At 36.9% G+C, this 12,983-nt stretch overlaps 1 protein-coding gene across 1 annotated transcript; it reads right to left on the bottom strand.

The window, feature by feature from the left end:
• Window positions 1-2,858: 2,858 nt before the first annotated feature.
• Window positions 2,859-10,141, bottom strand: FGB (fibrinogen beta chain). Its single transcript, XM_081135759.1, has 9 exons — window positions 10,022-10,141; window positions 9,767-9,787; window positions 7,211-7,396; window positions 6,529-6,712; window positions 5,370-5,597; window positions 4,744-4,857; window positions 4,252-4,377; window positions 3,764-4,049; window positions 2,859-3,194 (listed from the first exon to the last, which is right to left on the bottom strand). The coding sequence occupies exons 1-9, from the start codon at window positions 10,091-10,093 to the stop codon at window positions 2,963-2,965; spliced, it is 1,449 nt and encodes a 482-aa protein (XP_080991885.1). The 5' UTR covers window positions 10,094-10,141; the 3' UTR covers window positions 2,859-2,962.
• Window positions 10,142-12,983: the final 2,842 nt, after the last annotated feature.

Raw genomic sequence — 12,983 nt, 5'->3', positions numbered from 1 at the left:
GAGACTCTGACGTAATAAACCTAGTTGACACAAGGAAATTTTTATTTTATCTTATTTTATTTTTTAAATTCTCACCCCAGGATATTTTTTCCATTGCTTTTCATAGAGTGGAAGGGAGGGAGAGAGGAGACGGGGGGGGGGGGGGGGGGAGAGGGAGAAAGAAGGGAGGGAGAGAAACATCAATGTGAAAGAGACACACTGATTTGTTGCCTCCCACTCACCACCTGACTGAGGCAGAGCCTGCAACCAAGGTGCTTGCCTTGGTCAGAACCAAACCTGGGACCCTTCAGTCCAAGGGCCTATGTGCCAAACTGAGCCAAACTGGCCAGGGCAGGAAAATTGTATTTAAATAAGCTCTGCAGGTTTGATGATCAGCATGCGTGAGCCTCGGTGTTAATGCTTAAACAGAAATGCCAGTGGACTGCAGCTGGTGGGGTCACATCACATTATCCACATTTCCCTAAGGGGAAATCCCTTAGTTACATTGGGTAGCTGTTTACCTTGGTTCCTGAATGCAGAGGAAGCCTACAGTATCCCACATGCAGATATCCTTTATAGTGTGTTACATACTTTCAGTCTTAATTGTATAATAAAATATATTATACAATGCCATAGTATGGGATTAGTAATTTTCAATTCATCTTTTTATTATCTTCATAAAAGTCAGGAGTTCATCTTTTTAGGTAGTTTTATATATTCTAACTAAGGGACACTCCTTTTTTATTATATTCAAAATTGTGATGATTGAAAGGACAATTATAAGATATGTAGCATTTCTTACCAAATGATACCTTAAGAAGGCTTACTTCCTTCTAGAGACCTAGACATTACGCATCACCCAGGAGTGGTCTCTGTGTTTCTCCTACTTGTATGTTAACTAAGAATTGACCATCAGATTATCTACTATAGTGGTTTTTAATCTGTGGCTTTACTTCAAGCTCTAGGAATTGTTTAGGTCTTTTGTGAGTGTGTAAGGGGGTTAAACAAAGATGTGAGGGACACTGCCCTTGGATTGGGCTCCTGCCATCTGCCATCCACGATTCAGTGGGCTTTTGCTACAGTCAGCCCTTCTGCAAAAGTTCTATTCTCAAGTATTTTGCATATTGAATTTCTGTCTGTGCCTTTACTGGAAAATGGGTTCTGTATGTTTTAAAAAGGGATACCCAAGATCTTGATAATCATTGGACGAATATATGAAAATCAGCCTTTCTGACAGGCTGATGATTTTGGAATCACAGGTAAGAGCTCATTATTGGTAAAGGGGGAAAGTATATGCAACAGATAAATTTCAGGTAAAGTGAGGCTTGAAAACAAAGAGCAATTTGCAGGATGGATTTTGGTGAAAGACACTGTTAGCAATGAGGGCATTATATAAAAGGGCTGACCTTTCCTGGAATGGTGAAAAATTCATTGCAACAAGAATGTAGACGTATAGGAAAGGGGGTGGCGGTGGAGGCAGAGGACAGTGCTGGGACCATTTTTGCTCCCATCTGTGAAATTTGGACTTAAGTTTTAGATAACAAGAAAATAACATTAAGCAGGGAAGTAGCTTGGTCAGAATTTTCTATTATTAAGATATATATGCGGCCCGGCCGGGCGTGGCTCAGCTGTTGCGCATCGGCCTAGGATCCAGGAGATCATGGTTGGATTCCCGGTCGGGGCCCATGCTGGGTTGCAGGCTCGATCCCCAGTCGGGGGTGTGCAGGAGGCAGCCGATCAATGGCTCTCTCATCATTGATGTTTCTATCTCTCTCTCCCTCTTCCTTCCTCTCTCTGAAATCAATAAAGATATATTAAAAAAAAAAAAAAAGACACATGCGATAACAGAGTAATTGATTGATAGACTTAGGGGCAGAACAGGACTATGGCAGGAAAACCAGGTAAAAGTTGAAGTTGGATTTGCTGAGGAATTAAGAGAGTGACAACATTTCCGTGATAGAAATTTAACAACTTTTGCTTAGATGGAAAGTTAAGAGGACGAACTTTAGGACCATAAGTTTCCATGAAAATCAATGGCAGTGATGCCAAGTTAAGGAAAGGAGGGCTTAAGGTCATAGGATTGCCCAGGGCAGTTGGAGTGAAGTGATGGGAATATTCAAGGTAAAAAAATGTTGAGTTGATACATTCATTTCTTGGGGAGACATAGAAAAACCAAAAAAATATACTTCTACTTTAGTTCTGGTGTAACTATGTAAAAAACAAAAACCCAATTGAGGCCAGTAAGCTTAATTTCCAGGGGCAATAGTCAACTACTGCTTCCTACCTCACTATTTCCCCCCAAAAAACCGAATGGTGAAGACTTTATCTTCATTGTCCTCTTGAGAACTCTGATCCCAAAGCCCAATTAGCTGACAGAGCAGTGGTTTTCCATGGGGCAGAGTGAGAATTTGAATCTTTGAATGTTCGGTGCCAGTTTATGAGCTACTTGAGGTTGTGAATGCTTCTCTTTTCTTAAAAGTCCAAAGCCTAACTCATTGGCCATGTGCTTTATTGCAACAGAGACTAATTAATAATTTTTTGAAAGCTTTCTGTGGCAGTCCTTACATAAATAAATAGAGTTTTCTACAACAAGGATAGAAAATTCCTCTTCCTAACATGAAACTTTTCACCATCAACTGGAATTGAAATTTTGAACACCAACTGTCCACAATTGCTCTTTTAGTTACTTCTTGGTGAGCAATATAAATAAAGAGTACAAAAGAATATGGTGTGCTTATTTTTTAAATTAATCTTTATTGTTGAAAGTATTACAGATGTCCCCTCCCCCCCATCCCCTCCCCTCCGCATCCACCCTCCCCAGGCCTTCATTAATGTTGTTTATCCTAAACACTTTTTTCCAAAAAGTCACACTCACGGCCTTTTGACAGTTTTAGAGGGATATAATGTATGAAAGAAAATTCCAATGACGTAATACATGAAAGTGTTGCTACATGTGGAAAAATAAAAATCTATGTTTTGGAGACTATTGCTGTGGGAAAAAGGGCCTGATCTTCATAGACATCTTCTTCATTGAATACCAGGACCCCTTCCAGTTCATCCAGACCACTCCATCATCTGTGCCATGTTTTGCCATGTCCCAGCTGTATTGTCCACCCCAGTAGTATCTGCCATTTGGATTGGCTGCATGACATCTATTATACCACCATCCACCACCATCCTCTTTAGAGCACTGCTTTCTGGGGTCTGCATTTACCCTGAAAAGAAATGTGTTTGGGGTTATTACAACTGCAGAGTTGTCCATTTAATTCAATCCAAAGTACCCACAGAGGATGCTGTGTGCTGTACCCTTCCTTCTGGTTCTGTAAGTAAAGTCACACTAGCAAAAAAGGGAGAGAACTGGGCCTATGTGACAAAGTCATCTATATTTGTTACTTTATACTAAAATGATAGCTTTCAGATCCCTTAATATTTGAGAACGCTGAACAACAAAATGAAGGTTTCAATATATATGTTTGAATATAGAGATATAGAAATTTATCTGAACACTCACTACTCCGAAGGTGAGAGTGTTCTAATTCCAGTTCTATCTTTTATAGTTGTACAACTGGACTAAGTTACTTAATCTCTTTAAACTTCATCTGTCAAATGAGAACCATAATGGCAACCTTATCAGGATGATACATATAGAGCTTACTTCAGTGGCTGACACACACGGTCACTACCCAAGAAATGAGAGTTACTGACAACATTAGCTATCATTAATGATCCCAAGTAACAACATCGTGGTGGCCTTTACAGCAGGAGACAAGAACACAACACTTACCAGCCGTCATTGTCCCTGTCGTACGTGCTGAAAAACATGCTGTTGTGGATGGTCATGGTTTTGTTTTCTCCCACCAGTTGAGAAGCTCCTTCCATGAGGGCGTTGCCAGCTGTTCCCTTATATTTGTCCACTGAGATCTGGTACTTCCTTGTCTCGTCCTGTACAGTGAATCCTCCATAGCGTGCCTTTACCTTATCTCCTTTCCAGTCCTCCATTTCAATCAGAAGTTCTGTGGGTCCCAAGTTGGTAAGAAAGCTAATTCTATCATTTCCAAGCCAATACTCACCTAAGGGAAAAGAAAAATAAAATCTTACCAAAAATAAAACCTTTAGAAACTAAAAACCACCTTCCTTCCCTCCTCTTTCATAAATTATTCTTAACCTCCTAAAATGCCTAAAAACAGACTCCCAACACTATGTTTCCTTAAATGGAAAAAAAGCGAAAACATTTTAAGTAGAATGATATTATTTAGTACTCTCAGTTTTTACCTGGTAGGCCACAATATTTTTTCCCATCTTCATTGGTTGCAATATTACCAAATCCTCCTTTATATGGATTCCATTTCCTGCCAAAGTCAACACTACCATCTTGACGATTCTGAATTACTGTCCATCCTTTGGGGCAAAGAGACAATTTTTTTTGTCAACACATTTAAACAATAACAAATAATGTCACTTTGAGGGAAATGTCTGAATTCTTTGTCTATTTAATTTATTTTATCCTCACCTATGCTTAACACTCCAAAATAGATATAACAAGGAAATAAATATGAGAAGAAAACTCTTAAATCTGAAAACTACAAGTGCTTTATCTTACTCCAAATTGTGAATCATAGATATTTTATAACTTATAAAATATCAAATTGAATTCCAAATCAAATGGCTTATTGTTAGTTATGTTAAAGATAGGTGTTATTTGCTAGCATTTTGTTGTATCAGAATAATTACAGAATAATAGGTCGACAACTATCAGATACTTACCTCCACCTTCCGTGTTCATATCGCAGTACACTCTGTAGGGTTTGATAGAGCTGTGAGGCTGAATGAGATACAGCTCGGATGTTTCACCTCCATTCCTGACAATTTCCTCACATTCTGCAACCGCACGGAAACATAGTCAGAGAACTACAACATATTTACTTGGTTTTTAGTCACCAATTTTATAATTACATAGGCTCCTGAGGAATGTTTTCTTTTAGATATCTGATAACATATGATAGAAACTGAATCTTCCTTTTAGTGAAAATCAAACTCAGTAGATCTGTCTGCTAAGGGGATGAAAAAGCCCTTCTCTACCTTTTGTGCCCGGGGATATCTGCGAGACATGAACTGCCAGAACAGACGGAGTGAAGACACTCCTGCACCTCTTCACCGTCTGCCACCTATTCAAGCAAGGGTGTGCATTGCACACGCAGAGCTAGACATCCTGCTCATCAAAAGCGTGCAAATGCATTAGGCTGCGCCAGAACACAGCGTGCCAGAGCTGCGCTGGGATGTCATCAGGGTCTGCGGTGGGGAAAACCCGCTGGCCTTTTTGCAGTTCCCTTAGTTTTAGAGAGTGTGAGTTCTTCTGGAACCCTCCAGAAATACGCTTATTCACTCGTTACCTTTGCCGGACACCACAGGGATATTGCAACTGACAGTGCAGGGGGTTCGGCAGTATTCCATCTGAGCTGACACGTCCGTTTCTAGTTTTTGTATTTTGCTTCTCAAGTTTTCCAGGATTGAACGGAGTACACGGAGGTTAGTGGGGACATTGCTATTCAAGGACTCATCTATATATAATCGGCGCGTTTCCAGCTCTGAGGCGTACTCATCGATTACATTTTCATTATCTGGAAAAATAAAATTACGTAGGAATGGTTAGCATTTTCTCCTGCTAAACTAAAAGTATTCAACCATACAACTGGGATTTGGATTTTCTGAGAATAAATGAATCGACGCTGAGCTACCATCAGGCAGTCGTCATGTGCAGTTGTGCTTAGGGAACATTATTTGGTCCACAGCGTAAACAAATTGACATATGTTCTAGCTACTATCTTAGCAATTTACCTTAGGTGGAAGCTAAAAAATATGCTTAAAAATAAATACAATAGGTTGTTTACTTCTTCGGTGAGTGAAGAAGGAGAAAGTAATATATGGATCTTCAGGCATCAGAAGTTCAACATCTTATGGAGCGGATATGCCTGCTTTATTTACCCATCTCACATAAGTATAGCAGAGCCTTAAAATTCACAAGAGAGATGTCATAACTCCTTTAAAAAATGTCCAAATTTGGGTATACTGCTCACTGATATGCCTACGCCAAACTCACTCAACTAGCTGATTCCTAATCACCAAGCCAACAGCACTCAATTCGGTCTCAAGATTCAAAGGTTAGGTATCATTCATTATTTGCAATACAACTGAGTGTATCATGGATTAGCCCCTTATATTCAGAATCTCAAATGTTAAATATATAAATGCTAAAGTTTTACTCTGTGAATATTGTCTTCTGAGTCACAAGTTTCTTATAGACTAAAAATGAGGACTCACAGAAAAATTTTTCATAGAAAATCATCCTTGCTGATGCCACATTGGGAATGTGAATAGTGCTTAGCTGGCAAGTTGCATGTGAAGGTGACTGTGTGAGATCCTCAGGCTAATCAGGCCCATACGGAAAGTCTCTGTATGCTGTTTAGGCTAATCCAGAAATGTTAATCTTCTCATAATCGTGCATTCCATGGCAGTTTAACAGAATCGAATGGAAAACATGAGGATACCTACCTTTTACTTGCTCCTGCTGCTTTTCCCACATTTTTCTTAGCATAGTCACTTGCCGAAAGGAGACAGAAGAGGTCTGAGCAAGAGAATCCACATCATTACTTAACTCATTTACTCCGTTTCTGACTGGTCTTTCCTGTTTTACCAAAGTTTCTTGCAACTGACATCCTGTAGGACACAACACACCCTGCAAACAAAGAAAATATCAGGCATTATATGAAAAATTTCGTTTATGGATGTTTGTGAAAATAGCATATAGTGAAAATTGAATGATATCATTAGCCAGTATGAAAACTTGTCATTTGATTTTCTTTATGTCGACCAGAAATTCTCAAGTCATCATATTCCTATGAAGATTAAAAATAATCCTTACCACAAAATAAATGTAAATATATATGTAATAAATAAATGAAACATTTCTCCCCCGAACAAATGAAATGGGCAAAATACAAAGGTAAAGGCAACACCCATGTGTCTTCAGTTATAATCTTGGGCCCAGACCAAAGAAAACTAGAAAGGCATCCTCAACCGAAGGCTCAATTTGTTTGTTTTGTATTTATTTCCAAAATAAACAAAATAACAACAGTGGCAACATGGATCAATGAAAACTTTCAAAGCCATGATGAACACAGAGGCTTTCTCTGCATGGGCCACCCACCACTGCAAAAACCATCAGTGTACCCACCAGGTCTGGGTCAGCATGAAGACAGCCCCCAGCATCAGGAGGTTTTCTCTCCACTTTCCTTTCGCTGGCAGTTACTTTGGCTGGACGAGCCCGATAGCCACCTTCACTGATGGGAGGTGAGGCAGGTCTCAGGCTGGCAGTCTCTCCCCTCCCAAGGGGTCGATGACCACGGGCACCAACATCTTTCTTCAGAGAACCAGGCAGAAATAAAATGTAGAGTGTTATCAAACATTTGAGATGTAACTATTCCAACATTCTCATTTTATAATTTCGGTTATCACACGACTGATGGTTTGCTTAAGGTCCATCACCTGCCTAGTTGTTGATAAATCAATAGGTTGCTGAGTTCTCTTCAGTAACAGCAGAAAGAAAAACAGTGCAAAAAGCTGCACCTCAGGTAGTTTTTAAAAAGAGGCTCTAACCGAAAGCTGCATCAGATTATGAATAGTAATTATTCATGAAACCTATAGTTTGGAAGACACAAAATATTGAGGAATCTACATTGTCAGGAAGAATAAATACCCTTAAGCCACTTGGATTACTAAATTCCTATAATTATTGTCAGTTATTTCCCCAAGTTTGGTTTTTATGAATTGATGATTAATTTGGATAACACCTACATAATAATATCTTAAAACAATGCAATTCTATTCATAATAAGACAACTCTTGACTACAGCATGTTTAAAAGGAATAAGGCATTCTGGAGTCAGACTTCTTAGCTTGACCCTACCACCTCCTAGTTATTGGTCTTGGGAAAGTTACTTTATCTGTGACCATTTCCTTATCTGTAAAATAGGCATAATAATAGTTAGTATCTGCCGTATAAGATGATTGTAAGATCTGAATGATTTATTGCTTATGATACCCTGGGAAGAGTACCCAGCATATAGTAAGTATTCATTATAATTTTTATTGCAATCACATGGAACTGGTACTATAAATTAAGTGGCTCTTCCACTACTAATCCCAATCTTCTTCCTAGCTTCTATCAACAAAAGTATCTGATAAGCCATTCTAATGAAATTTTCTACATGACTTCTTTATCAAACACCATGATTTTTTCATATTTAAAAGAATTCTCAAGGTATGTGAATTGCAATTAAAATTATTTGTTAACTTAAAAAAATATTACATTAAAAGATAATGAGGTGGAACATGTGCATTGCAATATAAAAGGATTGATTTGAATTAACTATATTATCATATGGTTTTTGTCAGCTATTATACCCTTTCAGGCTTAATTACAGATTAACAAAACACTAGATTTGAAACAGAGACTAAGCTTTCTAGTTATTTTGTGAGTCTGGAAGTCATTCAGTGACTCTATTTGGAATTTTACTGTCATTTACTCATTAAGTTATAATATTTAACATTTAGTTGGAAGGTGCTAGGCTTTCAACCCAGGCAGCTTGGTTTCTGATTCTCCTGCTTAACTGCTGGACTTAAACTATAGTATCTGTTATATGGGATGGCAATAAAAATAATAATGTGTGAAGATGTAGGGAAAATACACATATTGCATTTCGAAGATGTGGTCTCTCTGTCAGAGCTGGTCTGTTCTAACAGGAATTTTATAAAACATAATCCACCTGTATATTACAAATAAATTTATAACAGAAGGAAAAAATATTTTCTTTTTATTTCAGAATGCTATTAGAGAGGTAGCCTTGATGGTCTAGCTTTACAAGAGAAAAAGAAATAAAAATATTTTTAAAAATTACACTGGTGTGAATACCACTTACTGAAATAACTAACGCTAGAAACTCCATTTTGAAACTTAAACTAGTAAACTGTCTCTGTAGGGACCAGTTTGTGAGCAAGAATGTCAAAATGCTTACCTAAGTACTCTACGAATATTTATATATTCTTGACATTTTTCTTACCTAATGCAATTAACCAAAGATATTTTTATATGTATAGTTTGATAATTAGATCACTTAGATTCCCTTCAAATTCAATAAATGATTCAAAATGAATCATGTCATTTAAACATTAGTGTGCACTTTTATTTCTAGTATGACGATGCTATGTTATATACAAGAAATTTGATCTTGATTCATTTGATACTAAAGTTAAAATCCTTTAAATATTCATTTGCCTAAATGCATTTCTGTATTTTTGATATCTTAAAACCCATAGGAATAAATCAGCAAAGATAGAACTCGAGGAAAAACTGTTCTACAAATGAAATTAAACTGGGCTATATGTTTCATAATCATTAATAATAACAATAAATGCTATCTGTGATTTAAAATTTTAATTTGCAAAACACAATATTTCATTGTCTAACCTTGCATTTGATCTATTCTGCTTTTAGATTTGGTTTGTAATTTTCACTCATAAATAGCCAGCAATTTCAAGAGTTATATAAATGACCCTCCTTCACCAAAGAGAACCTATCTACTGTAGCTTTTTACTTTTAAAATACTGCTCTTTTGTTATTTTATAGTCTGCAAAATTTTCAGATTTTTGTTCTTACAATTTAGTAATGTGTTGCTAGAACCAAACAAAATTCACAGTACTTGGGATAACAAGTGAGAAAAGCACATCTTACCTTAGATGTGGCATCTTCACCCTGGGAAAATGAAAGTGATAAACCAGAAAACAAGAAATGATTATTTCATTTTCATATAAGAAATACTATGTAGTATTCTTTAAATAAAATGGGTCCTTTAGATTGACAGTTCCATTTCATAACTAAAATCAAGGTCAACTTCATTAAAATAAATATCCATATGATTATGATTCTGTTATATTTTACATTAATAATACTAGTAACAATATAATAACAATTTTTTTAAAAAGTCACCTCATGATGGTCACTGGAACCTTGGGACTGAACTATAAAAACACATAATAGTAGCACTAATAGATGTTTCATGATTTAAAATTTTTGGAAGTCCCAAGAAACTGTCCTTTGCTTGTGAACTTAACTGAGAGCTCTTCAATCCTATATATACCTGAATCCTCTGTTAGGTATGACTTTAGAAATGGTTACCATCCTTAGTTAATATTTAATTTTTTGGTTCACTTGTTGGCTGAACCCTTTCATCACTTAAGCAACATCTTCCCAGCAAGACTTATTTACTTGTCATTCAACTATTCTCTGTTGGTCGAATTTAGAAACAACAAAGCTCTTCAGTTCATTTAATTGGGCAATATGATGGGAAATTAGGACATTCCTAAAAGAGATGTGTATCACATTTCCTGTAAGTTAGTGTGGATGCTACACAAGCTCACAAAGAATGTGTGAGGGGAAAAATATTTTTAATCCAAGCACAAAAAATTGGACCCACTCACAAGGCAGCCACTAACATTGTGAGCTCACTAAAGGTATAGCATAAATGCTTATGTTTTGAGGCAATCATGTAATTCAGTTTTAAAAAGCCATTAAAATCAAAGAATAATGTTATATCACCATGTGTTTATTAATAGGCATTAATCAGAACAACAAAACGATAAATCATGCATTATGATATGATAGATAAACATGAAAAAGAAATGTCTTGCCCTGGCCAGGCGGCTCAGTTGGTGGGAGCGGTGCCTGGTCACCAGAGGGTTGGGTTTGATCCCCGGTCAGGGCACAGACCCGGGGGGCGCTGGGGGCACGCGTGGGAGGCAGCCGGCTGATGTCTCTCTCTCCCTGCCTCTCTCTGAAAACATGTCCTTAGATGAGGATTTTAAAAAAAGAAATGTCTCGTCTCTTTTTTGGTTCTGACCACATTTCATATTTTGTCCTTAATATAAGTTAAAATCTTCAACAAAATTCTAAACATTATTAAAATAATTAGTAGATTACAGATTTCTAGATCAAAATCATTATTATAGTGACTGGATACATATTTAACATTCTATTTTTATATTATATTATATCATATGTTTTATTTTATATTATATTGTATTGCTTACAAAAACAATGGTATTTTAACACGAGTATAACCTTTATGCATCTATTGCAAATAGTTGCTCAGACATTAAGTATGGCCCATTTCTTTTCCTGTAGGCCACCAAAACCAACTCTCTCAGCTTTTCATTTGCTTGTTGCAATCAGGATTAACAACTCCTACAAGAATCAATAGGGGAACCAAAATCAGCAACACGTATCCCAGCAAGTGCGCTGCTTTGTAGCATTTTCTGGGCGTTTTTGTACAGAACGTGAAACATCTTATTAACATTTTTAAATGATTTTATTAAAAGGATAGCAGGTTTAGACGAGGAGAGTATGTTTTCAACAGTGCTTTGAAGTGGACTTTTGATAATGGTAAGCGACCCACTAAATTTCTTTCTTGTCTTGGTAGCACAGGTTGCTTCTCCAAATTCTCCTGAGTCAGATTTATAGAAACAAAGGATTATGTTTAAATAAAGTAAAAGAATTGATTGGATTTTTCTAGATTTGTGTCCCATTTATTAGTAAATCCTGTACTTTTAACATTAGTTTAGCTTTACCCTTTCTTAGAAGAATACACAATCTGAAAAAGCAAATGTGCACGTGTGTGTATTAATTAAAGGTGAAAGAATAATTTCTTTCAAAATATAACTGAGAAACAGTTTATTTTAACAATCTAAGCAGGGTTTTATTTTAATGATATCAGATTCTTGCTGATTTAAAAAGACTACTATAGATCAATTTTACCTCAATAAAAATAAATAAAGTAAAAAGATTCTGTTAAGATTAAAATGTTTTTTCTTTTGAGGTGACATTGTCAAATTATCACTTCATTTTCAAGCACTGACATTTCATCAGCTAGCAATAGAACCATTATTTAATTTGCAGAGGTTTAATGTTTTTAAGTTTCTCCTAGCACCTTACAGAATCTTGTACAACGTTAAAATGAAAACTCCTTTCCATTCCCACACTTTCCACTCTGACTGGCATCCTTGCCATTATCAATAGGAAGGTGGAAGGAAACTATTAGAATGTGTGTTCCATAAGAACAGACTTAACATTCATTTTACAAATAGTACCTGAGAGCCTCCTATGTGACAGGTAGTGTGCTAGGGGTTGGGGATACATTGGTGAGTAAGACACACATAGTAGGTATTCAATAAAAAATTGTAGAACAAATGAGTGCACTAGCCTTCATTAAAACATGCCTCAGAGGCCAAGCTCTGATAATCATTTATCTGACTGAATTCTTGGAACCACTAAGTTTCATACAAGTGATGAAACTGAAGCTAGGAAAAGTTAAGTAAACTCCCAAGGCAAACAGTAAGTACTAGAACTGGGGCTTGACCCAGGTCTGTCTGATCCTACAGTCCGTGCTCTGTGCCCATTACACCATATTGTTCCCCCAAAATACAAACATTATAAAGAATATACTGGTACCTTTCTGCTTTGTTTGTTGTTTGGCTAGCTCACCGTCTTGGGACTGTAGTGTCTCACACAGGCACACACAGTCTTAGCCTGTATTTTCACTTTTCTATAAGGCTGTGTGTAGGTGTGGATATTCCTGTCTGTGTGAGAGGCATGCCTCATGTAGCGCTAATAACTATGAGTTTCTTTAATTCTAGTCCTTGATAGATATTTTTCCCTGTAGAGTTACAGCTACACTAACACACTGACCTGCCTAATATTATAAAGTACATTACCATGTTTTCAAAGAGAAGGAATATATTTGCAGAATTTTTAAAAAAGATATGGCTTTATTGATTTCTGAGAGAGGAAGAGAGAGGGAGAGAGAGAGAGAAACATCAATGATGAGACAGTCGTCATTGATCGGCTGCCTCCTGCAGGTCCCCGACTGGGGGTCGAGCCAGCAACCCGGGCAGGT

Source organism: Miniopterus schreibersii, assembly GCF_964146895.1.
Source record: "Miniopterus schreibersii genome assembly, chromosome: 4".
Lineage (NCBI taxonomy): Eukaryota > Metazoa > Chordata > Mammalia > Chiroptera > Miniopteridae > Miniopterus > Miniopterus schreibersii.
Note: the sequence above shows the minus strand (reverse complement) of the source record. Positions and strands in the feature narration are given on the sequence as shown.